Source organism: Alosa pseudoharengus, unplaced genomic scaffold, assembly GCF_046254945.1.
Source record: "Alosa pseudoharengus isolate Yale_2024_CS ecotype anadromous, Long Island Sound unplaced genomic scaffold, YU_APseudo_1.1 YU_APseudo_1.1_scf_10, whole genome shotgun sequence".
In the NCBI taxonomy this organism is placed as follows: domain Eukaryota; kingdom Metazoa; phylum Chordata; class Actinopteri; order Clupeiformes; family Clupeidae; genus Alosa; species Alosa pseudoharengus.
In genome coordinates, this window is record NW_027468565.1 from 16,795,680 (window position 1) to 16,818,588 (window position 22,909).

The 22,909-nt window shown below is 43.4% G+C and overlaps 1 protein-coding gene across 3 annotated transcripts; it reads right to left on the reverse strand.

Moving 5' to 3' along the window:
• Positions 1-22,378, reverse strand: bmal2 (basic helix-loop-helix ARNT like 2). 3 transcript variants are annotated; one of them, XM_076265844.1, is made up of 18 exons: positions 22,111-22,378; positions 19,596-19,728; positions 11,366-11,495; positions 11,074-11,127; positions 10,934-10,975; positions 10,006-10,163; positions 9,594-9,673; positions 9,252-9,344; positions 8,914-9,031; positions 8,459-8,608; positions 7,490-7,730; positions 5,640-5,746; positions 5,203-5,353; positions 4,986-5,053; positions 4,758-4,872; positions 4,380-4,470; positions 4,117-4,216; positions 1-3,960 (listed from the first exon to the last, which is right to left on the reverse strand). In XM_076265844.1, exons 3-18 carry the CDS (start codon positions 11,440-11,442, stop codon positions 3,803-3,805), a joined length of 1,803 nt encoding a protein of 600 aa, XP_076121959.1. In that variant the 5' UTR covers positions 11,443-11,495; positions 19,596-19,728; positions 22,111-22,378; the 3' UTR covers positions 1-3,802. The 3 variants fall into 3 exon arrangements, with proteins under 3 accessions (XP_076121959.1, XP_076121951.1, XP_076121969.1); XM_076265836.1 differs by lacking the exon at positions 19,596-19,728; XM_076265854.1 differs by lacking the exons at positions 19,596-19,728; positions 22,111-22,378 and adding an exon at positions 12,121-12,205.
• Between the last annotated feature and the right edge of the window lie 531 nt (positions 22,379-22,909).

The following is a 22,909-nucleotide window of genomic DNA, read 5'->3' on the forward strand; positions in this document are numbered from 1 at the left end:
CAGGAAACTAATGTTTATTTAAGAATCTTTGTACATGACAGCCTGGAGAGACATGGGCCCTGTGCCACCAGATCAGATGTATTGACAGCAGCAGCAATGGCGCTTCATAGTAAACCCAGCAACAACAATGACGACAAAAAAAAACACATTAAAACAAATACACAAAAAGGTAAGGAATTACCATTGGCATTAGGTGGGCCCCTTGTGTGTCTTGTTATACAAGACACAACGTCCATCCAGCCATCCTGTGTGTGAGACAACTGCAGTCAGAGGCAGGCTGAGCTATGACCAGTCGAGATTTTCCCGCCAAGTTCTCAAGAAATTCCAGGAGCAAAGAAATATTAAAGTCACTGATGCGAAGATCCCAGTGAAATGGTCAAGCTACCAGCCACGGAGTACTCCACCACCGCAACATAACAAGCCACTACTGCAGATCCAAAACATCCTGCACTAAACAAACACACACACACACACACATATAAGAAAAGCCCAGCATGTCCCATAAGGCAAACAAACCTTTATCCTACAACCCAACAATTGTTAAAAGTAAAAACCAAGACCTTTTGGGGAAAAAAAAATCTGGATGAAAAGGGAAAAAAAGGATGTACAGAAGGCGGCATGCTGATTGCAAGGAAAGAGAAAATTAAAAGAACAAAACGGGAGGGGACTAAATAACTATGCTGGACATTACAGCTGACGGGTAACTATGGTCAGGTCTGCATGTGTAACCCATTTACAGTACAGTACTGGATGTCTGCACGGTGCCCCTGCCTGGACTGTTCTGGAGCAGTAGATGCACACATACTGGAAACAGTCATCGGTGGTCACGGACTCAAGAATCTTTCCGGAAAAAAGCCACCTACACACGCACACCACACACACACACACATACAGAGCATCAAAATGTACAGTACAGTGATTAAAAAAAAAACTTTAACAAAATGAAAAATGTGTAATGCATTTTTTTTAAAGACCCAAATAAAAACAAATCCTGTCACTTTTTTGCCTTGTGTAGGACCAGCCTGTTTCTATGGCACATGCATCACAAGTCAGTACTTATCGTCTTGGGTGGGGAGCCGTTGCTGGGGTTAAGGCTATGGGAGCCTTCTTGTCAAGCCCCAGCCCCCATCTCACCAAAACGGACACAAGGACCTGCTGCGTGAGTGACCTTTGTGTGATGGTGACCTCTGTCTCACACAGCTCTGCCTGTTGAGCCCGGTCTACTGCCAGGCAGCCAATGCCCCTTATACAGTCCTCCCATTCAGTCAAGGTCTCATATTTTGGGTGGTGTGGGGGTTGTGGTCAGGCTTTCACCTGGTCTCCTGTGACCTCAGTAAGCAGTCGCAAAATTGGTGGACAGCGCTTGTGTTTGTGCAGAAATACCACTAGGCATGCCAGAGTCACTCGGCAAGGTTCAGTGTAGCTCTAGTTTGTTCCTTCTTTGCATTAAGTGCTCAACCCGAGCATGCTACATGCATGTGGGTCCAGACACGACTATATGGTTGACTAACAACTCTGTTTAAAACTAATCATCATGGAGGGCATGGAAACTCGTATGTGACTGAGAAATGCCCTCACGTGCAGTACCTTTGGTTTGTCCATTAGCACGACAATGATCACATGCCCAGTCCAGACCTCCCCGGCTCTGAGCTAAGTCCACATGGAGATTCCTTAATCTTCCAATGAAATATTTTTTTAACGAGGGGGAAAAACATTTTGACAGTGTCCTAATATTGATTGTTCACGTAATACATTTTGCAATTCGTTCACAAAACAAAAATGTATAAAAAGTGTCATGTGGCCAAGTGTTTTTAGCACTCTTAAAGCCTCTGTAAAATACTTCTTCTGCTTTAGTGCCGGGGACCAAAACGGCAAGCATGGAAAACAGACAGTTTCTCAGCTACTAAGGAATATAAACTGCATAGCTTTGCCTTGGCTGCCTCAACCGTGGACCACCCCTTCACATTAGCCTGCTCACTGAACCCAATCCCTCAGTGCATAAGAAGATACATAGGGTAAGGGGTGGGGGGAGGAGAGGGCCGATCAGCAGCCATCACCCCAGCAGCTGAAGAGCCTGCTCACGGGACCAAAAGCAGACGTCCGTTTGTTCCTTCCTCATCTGTCGCCGATGATAAGCTCGCCAGCAGCAGCAGCAGCAGCAGAGATGTAAGCAGGTGACGGCGCAACATGTAGCATAAGCAGCAAGGTTGACGGGTGTGGTTTAGCGCAAGTGTCCGACCTCATGTGTGTTTGGGGGAGGGTGGGGTGGATGCCTGGAGGTATAGGGGGTCTCGGGGGTCCCCACTGCATTGCTCCCTGAGAAGTGACCTCAGCTAGAATGACTGTGTCAAAAAGAAAGCTAAAAACATGTCCTCTGTGATTGTTCTTCGACAGCGTAGATATAGCGTCCTCATCCTCGCTGTTCTCTGCTGCAGTCAGTGCTCGGGGGTTGTCCTCTCTGGCTGGGGGTCAGCGACGTGGCTGGAGGGAAGGCCCTGGACCGAGTTTACCATCAAACTAAATTCAAGTGTAGTGGACCGAAATATGGGGGCAGTTATAAGCCACACATTCATTCACACATTCATTCAATCGTTCATTCCTTTGAATAGTGGGTGGAGGTAAGAGAAATGTTGTCATATTCTAGGCATACCAAGTATTTGCACCAGCGTTTGGTCTGTACTCATTTTGTTTAAGGGCCGTATTGAAATCACAGCGTTGATAAATCATGGGGATTTTTTTTAAAATAAATTTTCCTTAATAAAATGGGAACAGATCCTGTATGGTTCAAATAAGTGATGACAGAAATGAATGCAATTGCTCCAATCTCTATGGCTATAAACCCTGCCATTACAAGACACACACACACACACACACACACACACACACACACACACACACACACACACACACACACACACACACACACACACACACACACACACACACACACACACACACACACACACACACACACACACACACACGGTTGCCCCTTGCACTTTAAGTTGCAATAAACACACAATATTCCCTTGCTGTCCCTTAAGAAAGTAGGAATCTTCCAAAATAGTATACCATTCAGCATATTTTTGCTTGATCACATCCATGCTTCAAGTGTAGACTACTCCTCTTGCCAGAGGAAAACCAAAACTCCATGTCTCTTTAGGAACCAGCTGAACGACCTCTGACATCAAGCAGAGAGTACTGCTAAACAGTCTGGTAAAGGCGGGTAGCGTAAGGTCCTCCAGTATCCCATCAGGCACTGCCTTATGACCTATGCCTCCTGATCCAGACAGGAAGTCCAAGCGGTAACAAGTTCATCACCACTCTGTGTCCCAGAAGCAGGACTACCACCAGAGCCATGGGGTGGGTGGGGTATCACTGGGCTTCAGTCTCTGGTCACCACAGTGGGACAGTTTATCCAGAGGGGAAATTAAAAACCCAATAAATTATGAGTGTGTATATGTATATGTATATACACACACACACACACACACACACACACACACACACACACACACACACACACACACACACACACACACACACACACACACACACACACACACACACACACACACACACACACACACACACACACACACACACACACACACACACACACACACACACACACACACACACACATACATATATATATATATATATATATATGTAAAAAAAACCGACAACAAATAAAGAATATTCAGGGGGACACCTGATGCTTTGTGTAGATGGGGAGTCTTTCCTTAAAAAGTGAAAAAGAACAATTGTTTTTTAAAAAACGGAGCCTGCTGGCAGGACGTCACAGGGACCAGTGCATGTCATCAAAGTCCATGGCCTCGCCCAGGTTGGCGTCCGTCTCCAGCAGGCTCATGATGACCGCCATGGCCGCCTCGTCGCTGCTCAGGTTCCCGAGGCCCGCCACGCCGACCCCATCCAGGTCAAGCTGGGAGTTCCCCTCTGGAGAGGACAGATAATGGTTGAAAGTCACAATTGTTAAAAATAAGGTGGATTTCTGGCATATATACCATACTTACTGCTGAGGACTTATCAAGGACACCAGAGTGGTTTAAATTAGATATATGTTTGTAAGGTGTACATGAAAAAAAGACTTACCCATGAGAGAGTCGCCACCACTAAACGGTGCATTTCTCGTTTCGTCCTCAGTGCTGGACTTGCCTGCTATCTCCATGTCTGCCACTTCCCCATTTTGCACCTGTGACTCACATAACACAACCAGTCATATCACACACACACACACACACACACACACACTGCAACATGCAATGTAACAGAGCTGACTGCTAAAGCACATGAGAACATGTGCGCGCTCACACACACACACAAACACACACACACACACACACACACACACTCACGTTGCTGTTGGCTTGACCACTGGCAAGTGGGGATTTGTCCTGCAGCAAACTGAAAGGGCTTGCATTCCCACTGGATGGCGAGGAGTTCATCCTGGAAAACAGGAAAACGATATTCCACCGTCACTACAAACGTGTAAAGAAAACTAAACCAATCTAGTACCTCAATGAGGAAGGGGGGGGAAGAGGAGGGCTGAAAACGGTCTGCGTTTTTACTAGCACAATGCCTCTACCTTAAAGGCCCCCTAATGAGTTTTTTTTCGCCCCTTCATTTTAAAGCCTTCTGACTATCTACATAAAGTGCTTTATACATGCACTGTGCTGATGGTCTTGACTCTCATCTGCCTCAGCCTCTGGACTTCCATCCATACATGTCCTAACCTGTTGAAGTCTAGCAGCTCGTTGGCGATTTGGGTCCCGATGCTCCCGGCATAGATCATGGTCCCTGGGGTTGTGGAGATGCCTGGGATGATGGGCAGGGTCTTCTTAGAGTCATCTGAAACAGACAAACTGCCATGTTCAACCTGACCCAATCCACTGGGAGCGATCAGTCCCGTGATGAAGCAGTGAATACATCAACACCACACGTGATTCTGTGAGAACACTCACCCTCAGAGGTCCTGGAGTTACTTGGCTGTCCAGACTTGTCCCCTGACCCACTGGCACTGCTCTTACCACTGTCAAAGAGAATGAAGAGCACAGGGCAGTGTAACCTCCTGATTTGCCATTCAGTATGCCAAGCTACATACTTTGAGCCATAAATCACAATTTAGCGCTAACATAAGCATTAGCATGAATACACAGTATGGGAAAAGGTTGTACTTACGATATGACAGTATTTGTAGATACGATGTACTCTACTTCTTTGGTCCAGGGATTTATAAAACTAAACCACTGACTTTGCAAGGTGACAAAAGAGCCGTATTTTGTTTTGAATTTGTAGCAATTTGTCTCAATTTTCTCTTTAGTCCTTAGAACTGTGGAAGGTAAAAGAAAACAACTGCTTGGATTTGTGTTCTCTATGGCTTGTGTTCAATATGGCAGAGTTACGGTGCTATGTTATGCTAAATGCTAAAGTGGAGATTGCCCAAAATGAATAACAAAGGCATGGTTTTAATACAACACGCACAATATCATAACATTTAATAGGCAAATATAATACATCCACCAAGGCTGGTATCTTATGAATGAATTTAGACAGAAGAGAACAGTGTTTACATTGAAGATTTGATTTTTTTAGAAAGGATTGTTTATGGCCCCTACCTTTTCGATGCCTCTCTGCCAAGTGGGGCAGGTCATCTTGATGGAAGTACTCATAGCATGACGTTCCCAGTAGCTCCTGAGGAAGATAGCCCAGAACGGTGGTAGCTCTGAGAGAGGGAGAGAGAGAGAGAGAAAAATAAATCTGCAACTTTCACTTTAAAGGTATACTATGCAGTATTGGCAATTTCATTACTGTTTTCTCGGTTTTTGCTTCTTTTTTGCTGGCTTTGTCATGACGAATGTCTGAGAAACTCCATCACTACCTTTTTCTAGCCGGTGCCTAGCGTGTATGTGTATTTAAATGCAGTAAAGCAATTTGTTACACTTCCTAACACTGAGGCTGTTGGCCCGCCGGCCCACAGTTGCAAGGGTGGTTTTTCCGTTCACAGGTGCTAGGGGGAAGCGAGACGGCCGCCATTCAACCCGAAAAAAGTCATATAACCATTCCAATGACTGAAGCTGTTAAATGAAGGTAAATTAAGCGAAAAAACTTGCATATTAAGCTAAAAAAACCTGCATAGTGTGCATTTGTCACATGTGCCCCACATGCTTACCTAAAGTAGGGCCAAAACTCCTACTACTTAAGACATTACTATTTCTGAAACAAGAGTGTCTTTTCAAGTCAGCTTTCCAACTGAAATACGTTCTAGTCACAGGACTAGTACTCATGTTCACCACACACATGCTTTAGATTAGACCATCTAGGACTAAACAAGATACCAGATACAACATACATGACACAGCTATTACATACAGATATATCCTACATAGTTAGGAATTTGATATCACTCCTGTAAAACGGCCATCATCAAGGCTTTGCAACTACAAGAACCTTAGCCATAATCTCATATTTCCTGAACACTAGACTAGGCTTCTGGGAGTGTGAGTGCATAATCTCATATTTCCTGAACACTAGACTAGGCCACATTTCCTGAACACTAGACTAGGCTACTGGGAGTGTGAGTGCATAATCTTATATTTCCTGAACACTAGACTAGGCTACTGGGAGTGTGAGTACATAATCTCATATTTCCTGAACACTAGACTAGGCTACTGGGAGTGTAAGTGCATAATCTCATATTTCCTGAACACTAGACTAGGCTACTGGGAGTGTACTGAGAGTGCATATGGTTTAGCATGTGGTGGGCATGTGTGATGGCAGTTGGTCAGCGTGAATTGAGGGTGACTGTTTGTTGACGCTCATTTGTGTACAAAGGGCACCAGATGGGACTGAACAGAAGTGTGCAGTGAAGTGCAGGTACAATGTGTGTGTGTGTGTGTGTGTGTGTGTGTGTGTGTGTGTGTGCGCTTCTGTGTGTTTCTGAAATGTCATGCTGTCTCATTTATCTCCGCTGCTTGGTGAGAGATATGACTCATACTAATCGACTTACAGAAACAGACACAAACCTCTCAGTGATTAAGGCCTCACACACAAATTCAAACATAGAATATCTATTACAAAAGTTCTATATAAACACATTCTAGTGTATATATCTATATGCAAAATACAGTGAATAACAGCTTGATGTGTGTATCTTTAATATCCTACGGATGAACCCTTCATCCACAATGCTAAATCTAGTTTATCTGCACCATCTGTTACACTAGCATTTGTGCTTTGGTGAAAGGCTTCCAACAGATGCAGACAGACAGTAATAACTCTCTCTGCTATAAGACTTAAGTCTGCACAAGAAACCCTACATCCCTCTGGCTTTGAGCAAAATGAGTCTCCCCTGGCAACACTGACACTGTAATGTGACATCTTAATGTGGTTGTGTGGCTCATGTCGGTCCTCATCAGATCTGCTCGTTCCTCGTTTCTGATGGAACGCTCTGGCTGCAGGTTCGTACCGTTGATCCACATAGGTGAACTTCCCGTCCATGGCGCAGCGCGTGATGAACTCGGTGGGCTTGACCTTGATCTCGCCGTTGAGCTGCGGCGTGGAGTGGGGGTGCACGCGGCCCACCGCCACCAGGCAGCTGAAATGGGAGCTCTCCTTGTCGCCCTCCGCCTCCTCCGCCGAGTCCAGCTGGCTCATTGGCCACGTGCGCATGTAGCCCGTGCAGTGGACGGTGCAGTATCTCTGGGATTCTGTGACGCACAAGCAGGCACACACACACACACACACACGCACAACGTTTCCCCAGACATTTTTACAATCACACACTATTTACAGTAACAGTGCATCTTCTACAATTAAAATGATATCGCTGTGGTTCTCTTAACTAACACGCTTGAGCAATACAATGCACACAAGCAAAACAGCATGAAATCAAAATATTGTACTGTGCCAATGACCTGTGTGTACAAACAAATCACTGCCAAATGGGGTATTCTAAATTAGCCAAAGTCAAGAGAGAACCAGCCATTTACTGGCCAATCCAGCACTTAAAATGAGTATGCCAGGACGTACTGTGGAATAGTAGGGTATGATTTTTGTGGCTTCATGCAACATTTAGATAGATGAGTGACAGAAAGGCATTTCAGCCTGTGCTATTTAAAATGGCATTTAAAAATAATAAAGTTGGGACTTTCAAAAGTATATCTTTAGGGTGTTATAAGAATTAGTTCCCTACATACCTGTTGTTCCCACTGGCTTCCAAGGATATACATTTTGGTTTTGGCAACAGAACAAAATGACAAAATGTATGAACTGCTTTTACCCCATATACAACAGGCAGGCCCATTAGAGGTAAGCATATGAGATTTAATCAAATGAAAATCTTCACAAGCTTCTCCCCAAAAAAGCAACTATGCTGCTGTGGTAGACAAAAGCAGCAATCTGAGGACCGATTCCCCGCCGTGAGCGCAGGCCTCACCTTTCTTTTTGGAGGAGCCGGAGGGGAAGTCCTTCTCCTCCACCTTGACCGTGATGCGGTTGTACTTCATCCTGCAGAAGAAGGAGCGACGCGCCCCTGAGCAGAAGCGAGCCGCCCCCACAGGCAAGTCTGCCTGCACCTGCAGCCCCGCTGTGGGAGGAGCACAAGGCCACGGTTAGGACACTCTCAATAGACACCACACGCACACAGTGTACATACACACGCTCACAGTGTACACACACACACAATGCAAAAAACAAATGCCATGTACATGCTGCATATGTCCACAAATTGTACCAGCCACAACACACACACACACACACACACACACACACACACACACACACACACACACACACACACACACACACACACACACACACACACACACACACACACACACACACACACACACACACACACACACACACGACTAGATGCATTGCAGTGTTTACTTTTGGCATCGATGAGTCTCTCGCGGGGGTACAGCTCAGAGGCGGACAGCTGCTCCTTCACCTTCCCAATGTCCTTTGGGTGAATGTAGTCAAACAGACTCTGTCCAATCAACTCAGCCTGAAAGACAGGACACTTTTCAAATGGACCATCTTTCTTTTCTGAGAAAATTTAATTTAATTTGATGTCCTATGCTTCAACCTTCTCCCTGTCTGCTTCAAGGCTTTCACACAAACATTCAAATCGTGCCAGCTCACACAGCTTTCCAAAACTCTATACTGGTTTTTCAACACTATGTGTGGTCTGCCTCATAAGTATTTGATTTGCAACGGTCACTCACCCGACTGTAATTCAGTGTCTTTGAAACAGACTCGGAGACAAAGACTATTTTTCCACGGTCACAGCCGACCACGAAGAGGAAGCCATCAGCAGCCTGGCCATGAAGAAGAGGATTATGGGAAGGTTAAGCGTGCCAACTGACAAATGGTGCAAGACCACAAAGACATGTCTGCATGATCTGCATCTTTTATGCATTTCAAAATCGTCTGTAAGGACAGCTCCATCATGGAGAGAAAACCTGTGTGCCACTACCCTGAGAAGTGACATCATCCCGTCATAACTGATCACCAACCTCTTAACCTACTGCTTTAATTTCCTATGTCAACTGATCCAAAGTCCTTACCCTGAGAACAAGGTGCTTGAGTTCATCATCAGGCAGGAATGAAGGCTTGTAATTGGCTTCCGCAAAGGAACTAGTGGTACCTGGAGGTTCGCAAAATATTAGTGACTGAAATATAACCATTTCTGGTGTATGTCTCAAAAGCCACTTAAACAGATCAGGGCCTGGCAACACTCGTGCAGACAACGCAGTTCATCTGTTGATCTGAAAACCCTTTGACACACCGACTTTATGAGTTCAGGATTTACATTCATGCAGAAAGGCATCTATGAGACATTCCTCACATATTTTAGGTGATCTGAAGCACTCATACACTCAAGAGACATCTATTGTTGCAAACCAAACACGCAATTACTTTTCAGCACAGCGACCAGACATAAAAAAAAAAGACTCGTATTTGTTGTGTGGCGCTCACCTTTGAGAGACTTAAGGTGCTGGACCGCCAGGCGCAGCACAGTCAGCTTGTCCAGCTTGCGTGCCATGGGGTTGCAGGAGGGGATCATGCCTGAGAGCTCGTCTATCAGGTTGTTCATTTTGTCCCTCCGACGCTTCTCAATCTGACTGTGTGGCTCCCTGAGGATGGAGAAATGGGTGTTCAGAATAATAAGGCCCCTCCGCCTAAAACTGGGGCTCTGGTCTGTGTTGTGGAGGGTGCTGGCTCACTGAGGTAAGCGGCGAGTTACAGAATTCAGAAACAACAGTGTATGCTCAAATGAGAAATGTGTGTTTTGATGTTCAGTTGATCTGTACTGGAGTCTACAGAGTGGCTACTGCACAGATTAAACACATACAAACATGCCCATCCAAGTCTATGTAAGGGATAATGTATAGAACGCCGGTCATTATTGGGAAAATAAATCCCGACAGGGTGAACCGGACCCCGACGTGCCAGTGGAGGGGTCTTGCTTCGCCCTGAAGGGACTTATTTTCTCAATAATGACTGGCGTTCTATACATTATCCCGCTTATTATACGGCTACTTGCCAAAACGAAAAAATAAACTCCACGATATGTCTCTTTACATTTATTTGTTAGCGTTTCGTTGTGGCTTTTGCTGAGAAACAAATAGTTTGCAACACACGTTGAACTTCAAATGTTCAAACGTTCTTTAGAACACAGCTGATCAACCGTCTGCCTTCACTTTTGAATGCAAATCCGTTGCCATTGACAGCGGCCATTATTCAGATGTCCTTAGACGCAAATAATGACCGGTAGAACTCTGGGAAATCCCATTCAAGTCAATGGAGCGTTTCTCCTTGCATTGTGAAGAGCCGTATAATAAATATTAATATATATAAACCATGAAGTGTGTATTGGGTATATGCAAATAACCAGAATTAGTACCTGAAACACTTGATCTTCACATGCTGGTCATCACCCTCCGACCTGGAACAGAGGAAAAGATCACACAGCTCAGACATGAGATTGTGTAATGCGAGCGCAGTGAGGCATCTCAATGCATGTGCACCAGCTGCAGTCTCTACCTGTCCTGGTCGTCCTCCGTGTCTTCATCCACATGCATTGCAGATTTAGTTTCCCTGGAAACAAAAAGATATATTTACACGACTACAGAGCTACGGCAATTAACATGGACACACAGACACACACACACGCGCACACACTCACAATATTCAATGTAAAACAGTCTTGACAAAGCCAATACTGGCAATCCTAGCCTGATCAACTGGTGGACTATGAACCCACCGAAACCCAACGAACCCCATTCACCCCCCACCCACCCACCCACCCCCACACAAAGGTCCCGCTCACACTTACTGGTTGTCCATGCTGCCCTTGCGTTTCCTGGGCATGTCGATGCCAGAGGCCATAGCAGCAGCAGAGCTAGGGGTCATCAGGCCTGACACAGAGAGAGAATGGCTCTGAAGTTCCTCCTCCAACACATCCCCTGTGTGGTCAAACAGAGACAAAGGTAAATAAGTTTAAATACCTTCAAGCGCTATGTTGTACTTTCAACAACAACACTGTGTAAAAACTAAAGTCAAAATTTTATGATGCAATATCACAAAAAAATGCTTTGCCGTTAAGGATGCCTGTTACACCACAATATCAGTATAAATAGGCCTGCTCATATCTTGATATGATGTCAAAATGGGAGTCTGTTTTTTTTCCTACAAGGCCTAATATACCACTTTGTTAGTTTTTAGTTTTGAGGAAATGGGGAAGTTTAGTCTTTCTGTGTGTGCATCACGACAGCAAAGGGAGACATAATTAAACCCTTTAGCACTTTGGTTTCTAGGCGGCCTCTCAAGGACAACCTTGGGTCTAAGGTCTACAAACAGACACAGTGGTAGAAGGGGAATGCCCATCAAATGAGATTTCAACGTCTGTGACCTTAAAAGGCCATGGTGAGCAACAGGCTTGTCACTAGTTTGAGCGCTTGTATAGGCCTAGCTGTTTATTTCATAGGAAGCATTTATAATGACTCAATAGTTCCAAACAATTAAAGGGGAACTTGGCATCTATTTCAACGTAATAAACCCGTTTAGAAATAATTTGGATGGTTAAATGACCTGTTCCGGTGAAAATGGTGACTTTTCCCGCTGCCCCTAGCGTCCCCAGGCGGAAAACCAACCTTGCAACATTGAGACTACTGTCCCGGAAAGAGAAGTGAGAAACAAGAAACTCGTTTTAAATTGTGTTTCATACCTTGTAACATCCACATTGTCTGCCGAACTTATGCTAACTGTTTTGCTAGCTTGTAAACAAATCCATGTGCTTTATCGTTACCTTTTTCCACAGTTTGAAATAGCATAATGCACAATTTCTCCAGCAGAGGGGGAAATCCTGCCAAGTTTCCCTTTAACTTCTTTTGTATGAAACTGGGATGGAATTGAACTTCTGATACATACACCTTCTGAAGGTGTGGTCTTCTTATTCCACACATACATTATATATGCAAAAAATATATAATGTCAGAAAACTGCTTCCCAAAGCCCAAGAGTATTTCCTCAAATCCCTAGTTTCGTCCACATACCAAAGGTATTTAATTTACAGTCAATCATTTTTTAGCAAAATGGCACAAATGAACAGATTACCAAAATAGCTGACTAATTTAATACTTGACAACTAATCGATCAATTCATGCAGCCCTAAGTGTATTAATCCAGTAACCTGTCTTAAATGAGGTGTCTTAATCCACCTGACCTTTTTGGGGAAGTAACTAGCATAGGTGTCTTTCCCACGCTCCCATCAATTGCTTGTGCAAAAACAGAAAAAAATCTAAAGAACATGCTTCATAAAGGCTGCTCATATTCAAACAAAATCCGCAGCACAGCTGGCCTGACTTATGCTTTCACTCAACTCAACTCAGCACATCAAAGGGTTTAGTGCTGGGTCATACACACCATCCCCCATCACTGCTGCCAGCTTGAATCCTATTAATTATGATAATGCCACTTTATAAAAAGGTCCATGTTGATAGACTCAGACCCAGAATATGAGATCCTTCCATTCAGGGAGGTGAGATGGAGAGTGGACGGCACTGCACGCTCTGTGGGCCCACAGGCTGGGTGTGGCACAGCAGCTGGAGACGCCTCATGACCTAATCTCGCCTGGCGCACACTCCCCACTGGCCAGGGCGTCCAGCAGAGTAACACCTCCAGGTCCAGCGCTTGCATACTGTTTTGGAAAGGGTGCGTGCGCGGGAGAATGAGCTCAGCGCACAATGATGAGGCCTGCCAAGCTGAGTGCAGCTCCTATTTTTAACCCTGTTCCACAGACCCAGTGACCTCAATAACCATTAACAGATCAACCACAACCTGATTTTTAATCCTGGGATCGAGTAAAGAGGCTTTGCGACCCTGTGAAGATACACAATCATAGTCACGTCTCCATCCATTCATCCAGCCAGTCAGCTCCTCCCTCCTTTCCCTCCTCATCTCATTCATGGTGCCGCCTGAACTAAGGTGACCAGCAGTCAGGACCGACAGCAGCTACAAGACATGTGGTTCACGCCATGCTTATAGCTCACTGACATTTCACTGATGCTATGTTACCCAACACAGATTTTATTTTCATGATTAATCTTACACACACAGGCGCCAGAAGAAAAAAAACATCTGTATCTAGGACAGAATTGTTTTAAAACTTTTAAGTAGGTCCAAACGTTAGCTGTTATAATAGCATAGGTGTAAAATCTTATGCGGATTCCCTTAATGAGTGTGAATCTACTTTAAGTATTGTTAAACCAAGAACCAACTATCTAATCATCAATTCACCTTGAGTCAGAAGCAGTTTTTAAATACAAATTTCACAATATTCACGTCTTCATGCCGCATTATTAGGGGTGTGAATCTCATGTAAAAGACGATACGATTCGCATCTAGATACATGGGCACGATTCGATACAAGAAAAGATACATGTTCATAAAAAACGATTCAGCACGATTCGATGCGATTCGATGCAGTTCAAGAATGGAAAGCATTCTGAAAGATTTTTTATCATTTGCTCAAGGTGCACATTAATTTTATATTATCAGTTATCATGGTCATGGTTGTCAATTAGGCAAAAAAATGTGTGAATATGATTATCTAAACTGAGGTTTGTTTCATATACTGTACTGTACTGTATATACTGCACCAAACTCAGAGCCGCGGAGAGGAAATGGCACAAATCCAAACTAACTGATGACCTCAAAAACTACCAGACACTCCTGACCTCCTTCTCAGCCAGCATCACTGCCGCTAAGACGGCCTTCTACAATGACAAAATTAACAGCGCTACAGACACTCGAAAACTTTTCTCAACCTTCAAATCGCTACTCAACCCTCAGCTGCCTCCTCCTCCATCCAGCCTTACTGCAGATACCCTCGCCTCATTTTTTACAAACAAAGTGGCGACAATCAGCAGTCAATTCTCTACATGCCCACTTAACGCATCTGACTCAGATACCGCACTCCTACAACCTCTAGGGACTGCTGGATCATCTTTTTCAGCATTCACGCCTCTCTCCGAGTATGAAGTATCTAGACATGCAGCCGTCCTACCACATGCTCGCTGGACCCTATACCTACGAGCCTACTTCAGTCCATCAGCCCGACCATCGCACCAGCTATCACGCATGTGATCAATGCCTCGCTAACCTCCGGCACATTTCCAACAGCGTTCAAAATGGCCCGGGTAACACCATTACTTAAGAAAGCTTCTCTCAACCCTGCTGAAGTCGAGAACTACCGCCCTGTCTCTCTCCTTCCTTTCCTATCCAAAGGCATTGAACGAGCAGTCTCCAAACAGGTCTCTGACTTCCTTTCACAGAACAACCTTCTGGATCCAAATCAGTCTGGGTTCAAAAGCGGCCACTCTACCGAAACGGCTCTGCTGTCTGTAACAGAAGCTTTAAAAGAAGCCAGGGCGACCGCTCGGTCATCAGTACTCATTCTGCTTGACTTATCGGCTGCCTTTGACTCACCGCATCCTTCTCTCTATACTCACTAACATTGGAATCTCCGGTTCTGCTCTCTCCTGGTTTGAATCCTACCTCACAGGACGCTCGTTTAACGCATCATGGCTTGGTCAGCTATCTGCACCTCACCATCTCACCACAGGGGTCCCCCAGGGCTCAGTGCTGGGCCCCCTTCTCTTTGCTATCTACACCACCTCCTTGGGACAGATTATCCGTTCGCATGGCTTCTCATACCACTGCTATGCAGACGACACACAGCTCTATCTGTCCTTTCCACCTGATGACCCCTTGGTTTCAGCACGGATCTCGGATTGCCTCTCAGACATAGCTACATGGATGAAGGCACACCACCTCCAGCTGAACCTCTCAAAGACTGAACTACTGGTCCTCCCAGCTAAACCTACCATACACCACGACATCAACATCAAATTTGACTCCATGTCTGTTTCACCTACCAGGACTGCAAGACATCTAGGAGTTGTTCTCGACAACCAACTAAACTTCTCAGATCATGTTGCCTCAGTCGCCCGGTCATGCCGTTTCGCACTCTACAACATACGGAAAATCAGGACTTACTTGACTCAAGATGCTACCCAACTCTGGTTCAGGCAATAGTCATCTTACGACTCGACTACTGCAACGCCCTCCTGACAGGTCTCCCAGCCTGCGCAGTGAAACCACTTCAGATGATCCAGAACGCGGCGGCGCGCCTGGTCTACAACCAACCCAAAAGGGCACATGTTACCCCGCTGCTCATCCAGCTACACTGGCTACCTATGGCGGCCCGCATCAAATTCAAGGCTCTAATGCTTGCCTACAAAGTAGTCTCCGGTTCTGCTCCCACCTACTTGAATGCCCTCTTAGACATACGCTACCTCCAGACCACTGCGCTCCTCAGACAAACGACGTCTAGCTCTACCACCGGTACGCTCAGGCCAATCCAAACTTTTCTCATCTGTTGTTCCTCGCTGGTGGAACACACTGCCAGTTCCTACAAGGGCAGGGACATCCCTCTCCATTTTCAAAAAACTCCTGAAGACCCAGCTCTTTAGAGAACATCTCCTCTCATAGCAACACTTACAACAAGTCTTGCTTATCCTAGCACTCACCAGCCGTCTTAAACTGACACGTAACTGTTAAAAAACAGCACTCACTGATGCACTTATTCTTACTGTACTCTAATGTTTTTTTAAATTGTCCTAAAAATGTTGAGAATTGCTCTAAAACTTAAACTGTTTACCATGTTGTTAGTCGCTTTGGCTAAAAATGCGTCAGCCAAATGTAATGTAATGTAATGTAATGAAATGAAAAAAGAATAGTCTACATTTCAGTCAAACACAGCAGCCAAATACAAAAATTTTTTTACAGACTTTATAGATTTTATAGAGTTATATCTGATTGTTTTCATGGAGCTGTAGCCTTGTTGAGGTAAGACAATACCGAAATAAAATAAAACAGTGCTTAAGACACTCTTGGCCTTCTCATATAGCCTACAAGAATAAAATAGGCCTACATGTCAATGAACTCTCTGGGTTTATTTTGTTCCAACGGTAGACCTAATGCAGAAACCTATAATGCCACAAGTCTGAGTGAATATGAACAAAATTATTGGCTAATAATTTGTGCATCGTTTTAGCAAGGGCCAAATTATTATTTAACATTAAGGAAATCCCTTCATCAAACGTAAGGCTATATATACTCTACAGACTATCGTTGCTGTTTAAGGTTTAAAGGAGAATTCCAGTGTGATATTGACCTAAAGTGTATTGAAACATGATACCGAGTGTGGACGTATGTCTCATAGCCCATCGCGGCTTGTCCCCTGCACTCCAAAATCAGATTCCAAAAATAATTCAGTGGAAATGCATGGATTCCAGTTTCTTCCAGTAGCAGCAACTGGAATCCATGCATTTCCACTGAATTATTTTTGGAATCTGATCCCTTATCATACCTGTTCATTCTTACTCGTCGCTCGACTTATCGTGACTAAATTCAAGATGGCTGCAAACGCTAAACTTCGTGAAGATACTGTCTGTATAAATCGTCATGTAAGTAAACTACCAGTGCTTTTTCAAAGTTCTCAATGTCTCGTTTTAAATGTCAGGGCCCTCGGAAGTCTACCAATGAAGTGTGGAGATACATTGAGCCTCGTAAATGGGTGTAAAACAGTGATTTATTTGCATGGCTAGCCCGATGCCGAAGCACCACTATTGAAAAAGCTGTTGGTAGCATCGGCTAACTAGCGCCAGATTTTGGAGTGCAGGGGACAAGCCGAGATGGGCTATGAGACATACGTTCACACTCGGTATCATGTTTCAATACACTTTAGGTCAATATCACACCGGAATTCTCCTTTAATTTCACGCTGGATTTTGAAAAACAAAAGAGTAAAAACTGTAAAACAAACGACCGAGTGCGAGTTGTCACGTGCTTAAGTTGCAGTAGATGTATGGGTAATGAGGTCATTTGACAACTTTGGGCAATGAATGTAGCCAAAAACGAACTGCATTACCCACAATTCAGTGCCACGTATAGTTTCAAAACCGGACGTGGGAACGCGCTGCTTGGAACGTAAATGAGAGTCTGAGCAAGCAGAAAAGGTTGTGAACCGATTCGTAACAAATAAATCGATATAACGACTGGTTCATTTCAGTTTTATTCCGATACGGGGATTCACGTATCGATGTAGCCGTATCTTACACGTTAAAAACGGATACCGATACGTATCGGTTAATCTTTACACCCCTACGCATTATCTGTCTAAAAAGGAGGTGAAACATTCTTACAAACTGTCATAGCATGATGCGCAGTTTCTGGTAACCATTAGAAATAGATGAATGGCCAGCATAACTATAGCATACATCTGACACTATTAAAATAGCCCCACATCATCACATACCCTTTACCATACTTAGAGATTGGCATGGGGTACTTTCCATAAGATCATCTCTCAATGCAAATCAAACCAGCTATTAGGCTAACTGAAATAAAACCATGCCAATCTCTAGGTATGGTGAAGGGTATGTGATGATGTGGGGCTATTTTAATTCCAAAGGCCAAGGGAACTTTATCAAGATGCATAGTATCCTGGATCCATGAAATAATTGGCCTTAAAATAAAAATCTGCCTGCCTCTATTGGAAGTTAACATAGGGGGCTATATACTTATGCACCCTGTATTTTAATGAAGAACACTTATTTACAAAGAAAATAAAAACGGTTTACTTTTTTTCACAAAGAAAAATTGTATCCTTAAAAGTTGGATTTTCCCTCATTGTTTTTATTAAGGCATTAAGATAATTTTCCAAAAGATTATTTTTTATTCCTCTTTTTAGTCAACTTTAGCATGGGGGTGAAAACTTATGCAACCCACTGTATATTGCGACAAATACGGCAGTGCAAAAAGGACTAGATTCTCTGATTCATCAAAGACGGTAAGTCTCACTAATGAATAATAGCAGCTCAAATAAACACTTCAGATTGTATATTAGAGTTGGTGTACTGATATACACATTGATGACTCTTTACCACAAATCATTACTTTGTACCCGTGCCTGAATTAACAAATGTGTTTTTTTCAGTGGCAGTTTCCTGTAAACAACTTTGAGAACTGGGTGATGTGTTGATTCTCACACCAGTCTCGTTTGAGTTTGACTAAACCTATAAAGCTTGCCTGTGCATAGTAACAGTGTACCAAAAAGATGGGACGGAAAACATAAACAGTCAAATCTGGGGTATAACTGAATAACTCATTCAGTCACAGGACATACAAAAGATACATTCTAAAGTATTGACATTAGTTTGAATAGAATTGGGCATGTATCTGTTAATCCAGAAAACAATTCTAAATGGATTTTTTTTTTTACACCATTTCATGCAGTGTGAACAAAAATGTGCCAGTGGTGTGATCTTGAGCTCCCCTGAGAAAATCCCTATGAAGCAAGAAATCCTTTTCACCAAAGGGGTTAGGAAGTCAAGGTGAAACTTCTAGACCATAAATCTAAGAGCTGAACTTTAAAGAACACGTCAAATTTTAGGACATCAGGTTATTATTTCTAAAATTTTCCTCGGGATGAATGAAGTATCTATCTATCTATCTATCTATTTATCTATTTGCCGTCAACGTCTACCTCATAGATTAAAGGATACTCTTCTCTTCTGTGCGTGCAATAACGCAATTTGACACCCTCGCCTAGTTTAACATAATTTACTGGAAGTGGGTTTCTCAAAAGTAACAAAGTAGACTTCTTAACAACTCCAAAATAGTATTATCTACATTTTGTGATTTTTGTTTTTAATACTTTTGTAGAAATAACAATGTACAATGAGACACCATAATTTTTTAAGCAGATACATACACGTAACTATGTTGGTGAAGCACTGCTACATGGGCGCAGTGATTACATGCAACAGCACCATCTCTCAGGTTTGTGAGATGACAAACTGTAATATGTACAGCAAATATACCAGAAAAAAAACCCTCAAAGAGTTGACCTACTTCCAATTTCATAATCATTTTGTTACCAGATGCATTGTTTTGATAAGAGAGCCACCTCCATGTGGAATACAAAATTGATAACATGCCTTGTCTCTTTCAAGCCATCAGTTCCAGGTGAATAGGACAGTGTCTTTACAAGACCGTGTAGATTTCCTCTCTGGTGTGGACAAGACCTCTCACCATCTGAAGAGCACTACAGCAGCCCATTCTTGTGCTTAACTTAGGAATGGGTGTAAAAGGAAAGTGTGTTATTTTCTTTAAGGGGAGGGGGGCAATATCAGGGACAGTAGTCCTAGATTTAAAAGGTACACTATGCAGGTTTAGATATTTTTGGCTACTGTACAGCTCCCACTAGAGTTGCGATATTTATATTTTACTCTACTGTTGTAAATAGCAACTTCTCGTGACTTGTCCCCCCTGAACACAATGAAAATGCTCTTGTTGTGGAGGTGAAGGAATAAACAGGCAAAACTATCTCCAAAGAGCTATATCTACTGACAAGGTAATGTTTCACGATTCTCGCAAGATTTGTCGGGCCGCCGTTCTTGAAGTTGCATGGCTGGTTTTCTCGGTAGCGACTCACTACGTCTAAGTTATGCTGTATAGCTATGCTAGAGAACGATTCGCCTATTACAAGTTCGTTTACCATCAAATTGGCTTTGTGAAGGTTAAACTAAATGTGCTCTAAGCGATGTTACACTGTTTCTAAGCTAAAACATTTTTGTCACATACAGCAAACATCACCTCACCATCTGCTAGCTGCCTGTGCCACCTGAATACTGTAAAAAATGCAGTCTCTGGAGAGCCCAGGCTCCAAAAACGGCAACAAAAACAACCTGGTCCAGCCTGGACCATAAAAACATAATAAACTGTTCCAGCCAATCACTTACAAGATGCGTGTGTTTAGGAGAGTTTCAGAGAGGGAGTAATGAGCTAGCTCTCTGTTTTGTTTGAACGTCAACAGAAATTACGTTACCCAACATCCTTAGAGCTCCTTTAAGGTGTAAATCTTGCATAGTGTACCTTTAAGACATACCATCAGGACTACACAATACGGGTCACTAAGTACAGGCTACATTCCGCAGTCCACATATTTGCCAAATACAGTTCATCTGAATTATTACAATTTCACTGCAGATATGTGGGCAAATTACAAGAATGAAAACATCGCCAAAACAGCTATGCATTAAACCACGATGGATACGGGAACAGTGTTTTCATAAAACACTCGACACATATCCACGAGCTACTTCGTTCCTTCGAACGCTTTAGCCAGATAGAATCTTTTCTTTAGCTGATACAATGCATTTTGATAAGGACACAATAACAGGCGCCGCACGCAAAAAGTAAGCTATGTTCAATATCAAAGGTGAAATTAACAGACATCTTGGTTAGGCGGCGATATGAAAAGGAAGAGAGCCTGCGTTACACCAGTGGCCCAATGTTCCGCTGTTTGACCTACATTTACCTTACATAACGATCACACTGCAATAACGCCTTTATTCATCAAAATAAGTCACTAACACAAAATATTTCCAATGACGCTAATATTCACACACACGCGCACACACAAACAATAAAGAATAGACATTATAAATATAAACATGTTCCGTATAGTAGCTCCTATAATAGCGTTTTGCCATTTGGGTAAACGGATAAAATCAGGCACACATTCTACACCACTTTAGTTGCCCAAGGCCAGCTAGCTTTCATCTAGATCCAACAGCGAATTACAAGTTGTTTACGTTAACCTTAGGACGAGACCATTTGTCCTGGGGTGAGAAGCCAGTATGTTGCCTTAACAGATATAGCTAATGGCACACTTTCCTACAGAGAGGAAACACTGAATAGATCATATGCTCTAGCTACTGATTTTCACTTAAAACGGTCATACGTTTGATACACACTGAACCATGATGCCAACACTGTTTTTTCAGCTGTCACATCCTTCAGGTAGTCATAACTAGAGTGGCAACGGTTTGTTTTTCACCTATTCGGCTACATGACCGGTTAGATAACTGCAGAGCATCAGTAGGCTGCCTAGCTTCAACAGCTTATTACAAGCGGTCAAGGCACAAACTAACGATTTGTGAATGGATTACGGTGAAGACACGTCAACAATGGTGTAACAGTATTTGCTCACATTGTAACATTTGTTCAAAACTGAGGCGGTATATATTAGCAACGTTCGCAAGCTAGCCACAATTCTGTAAACTCGAGTCTGGAAAGGCCTCAGCAGGCTAATAAATAATATCTCCCCGCATTTTTTGCTGATATAACGTTTAAAATAAATTGAAATGATTATTTATTCATTGGTAAGGCATACCTATAATAAATCACAAAGAAGTTTCCAATAATTGTACCCTAAAGGGTTTGAATATTTGAGAATACTTAGCTGCAGAGTTTGCTCTACTGAACTACTGACCTAGTTTCGGTGAGAACGCGGAGTACAACTAATGTACTCACAGAAAAACACCAACAGCCCGCTTTTGACCGCACGGCGCTAACATGAAACATCCTCGTGGTAAAACACAAATTAAAAACCTATACAAACTTTTTTTTTTTTTTAAAGATCCAGTTTTGCTGTAAATAGTAAATTACCTGACTGTTTTTCTGATGCTCTGTCACCGTCGCTCACCACTGCATTCCTCGCCGACATGGCTGGAGCCGGTACGCCGGGGCCCAGGACTCCAATGCATGTGGACGAAGCAGCCTACTATAGCTACACTAGCATTTGTTGGAAAATAATTTTATTTCCTCCCTTTTAGTTGGGTGGGAGAGGGGAGGGCAGAAACGTGCGAAAGAATATGGTAAAATGAGAACACTGAGGAAGAATCCGGGAAAATGCGGAAGGAGAAGACAGCCTCCTGCATTCTCTCTTCTGGGACTACTCAACTCTCGCGATATTTTACGCCGTACAGCAGTTCGCAGTAAAAGAAGGGTTTCACCCTCCATGGTTTCACCAGAGAGACGGGCTCTGGTTTCCAAGTACCGCCAAGCGCACCAAGTAGGCCTGGCCTAGCCGAGGCATAAAGAAGTAGCCTAGCCTAGCCTACTTCAGCCAGGGGCTTCTCAAGCGCATCGTTATTAGAAGAAACGAGAGGAACGAGAGAAACGGGGATGTTTTTACAAACTCATAGCCTACCCCCAAATTCATCTAGTTGATACAATTTATTAATCAGCATTTTCACAAATAGTAATTATTTATAGGCAGTCTCATGGCATGGGTAGACAGAGTACAGTTGGGACATGTGTACAATTGATACACCTTATATTGCGTGTGCAACAAGCCCAAGTTCATGCAGCCATGCACATGCGTAATATCCTATTTGATCATGGAAACTTTGAAAGTCACAGGTAGGGTATCTCAGATCCAAAGATATCGGCAAAAAAAACCTTA

Bases quoted from the DNA above. Each gene is read 5' to 3' on its own strand.
- bmal2 (XM_076265836.1), bottom strand. From the start codon at position 22,168: ATGTCGGCGAGGAATGCAGTGGTGAGCGACGGTGACAGAGCATCAGAA. The intron at 10,164-10,933 runs GTACTAATTCTG...CTCCATCCTCAG, and splicing joins GTGAAGATCAAGTGTTTCAG to GGAGCCACACAGTCAGATTG. The intron at 7,731-8,458 runs GTGAGGCCTGCG...TGTGCGTCACAG, and splicing joins CGGCTCCTCCAAAAAGAAAG to AATCCCAGAGATACTGCACC.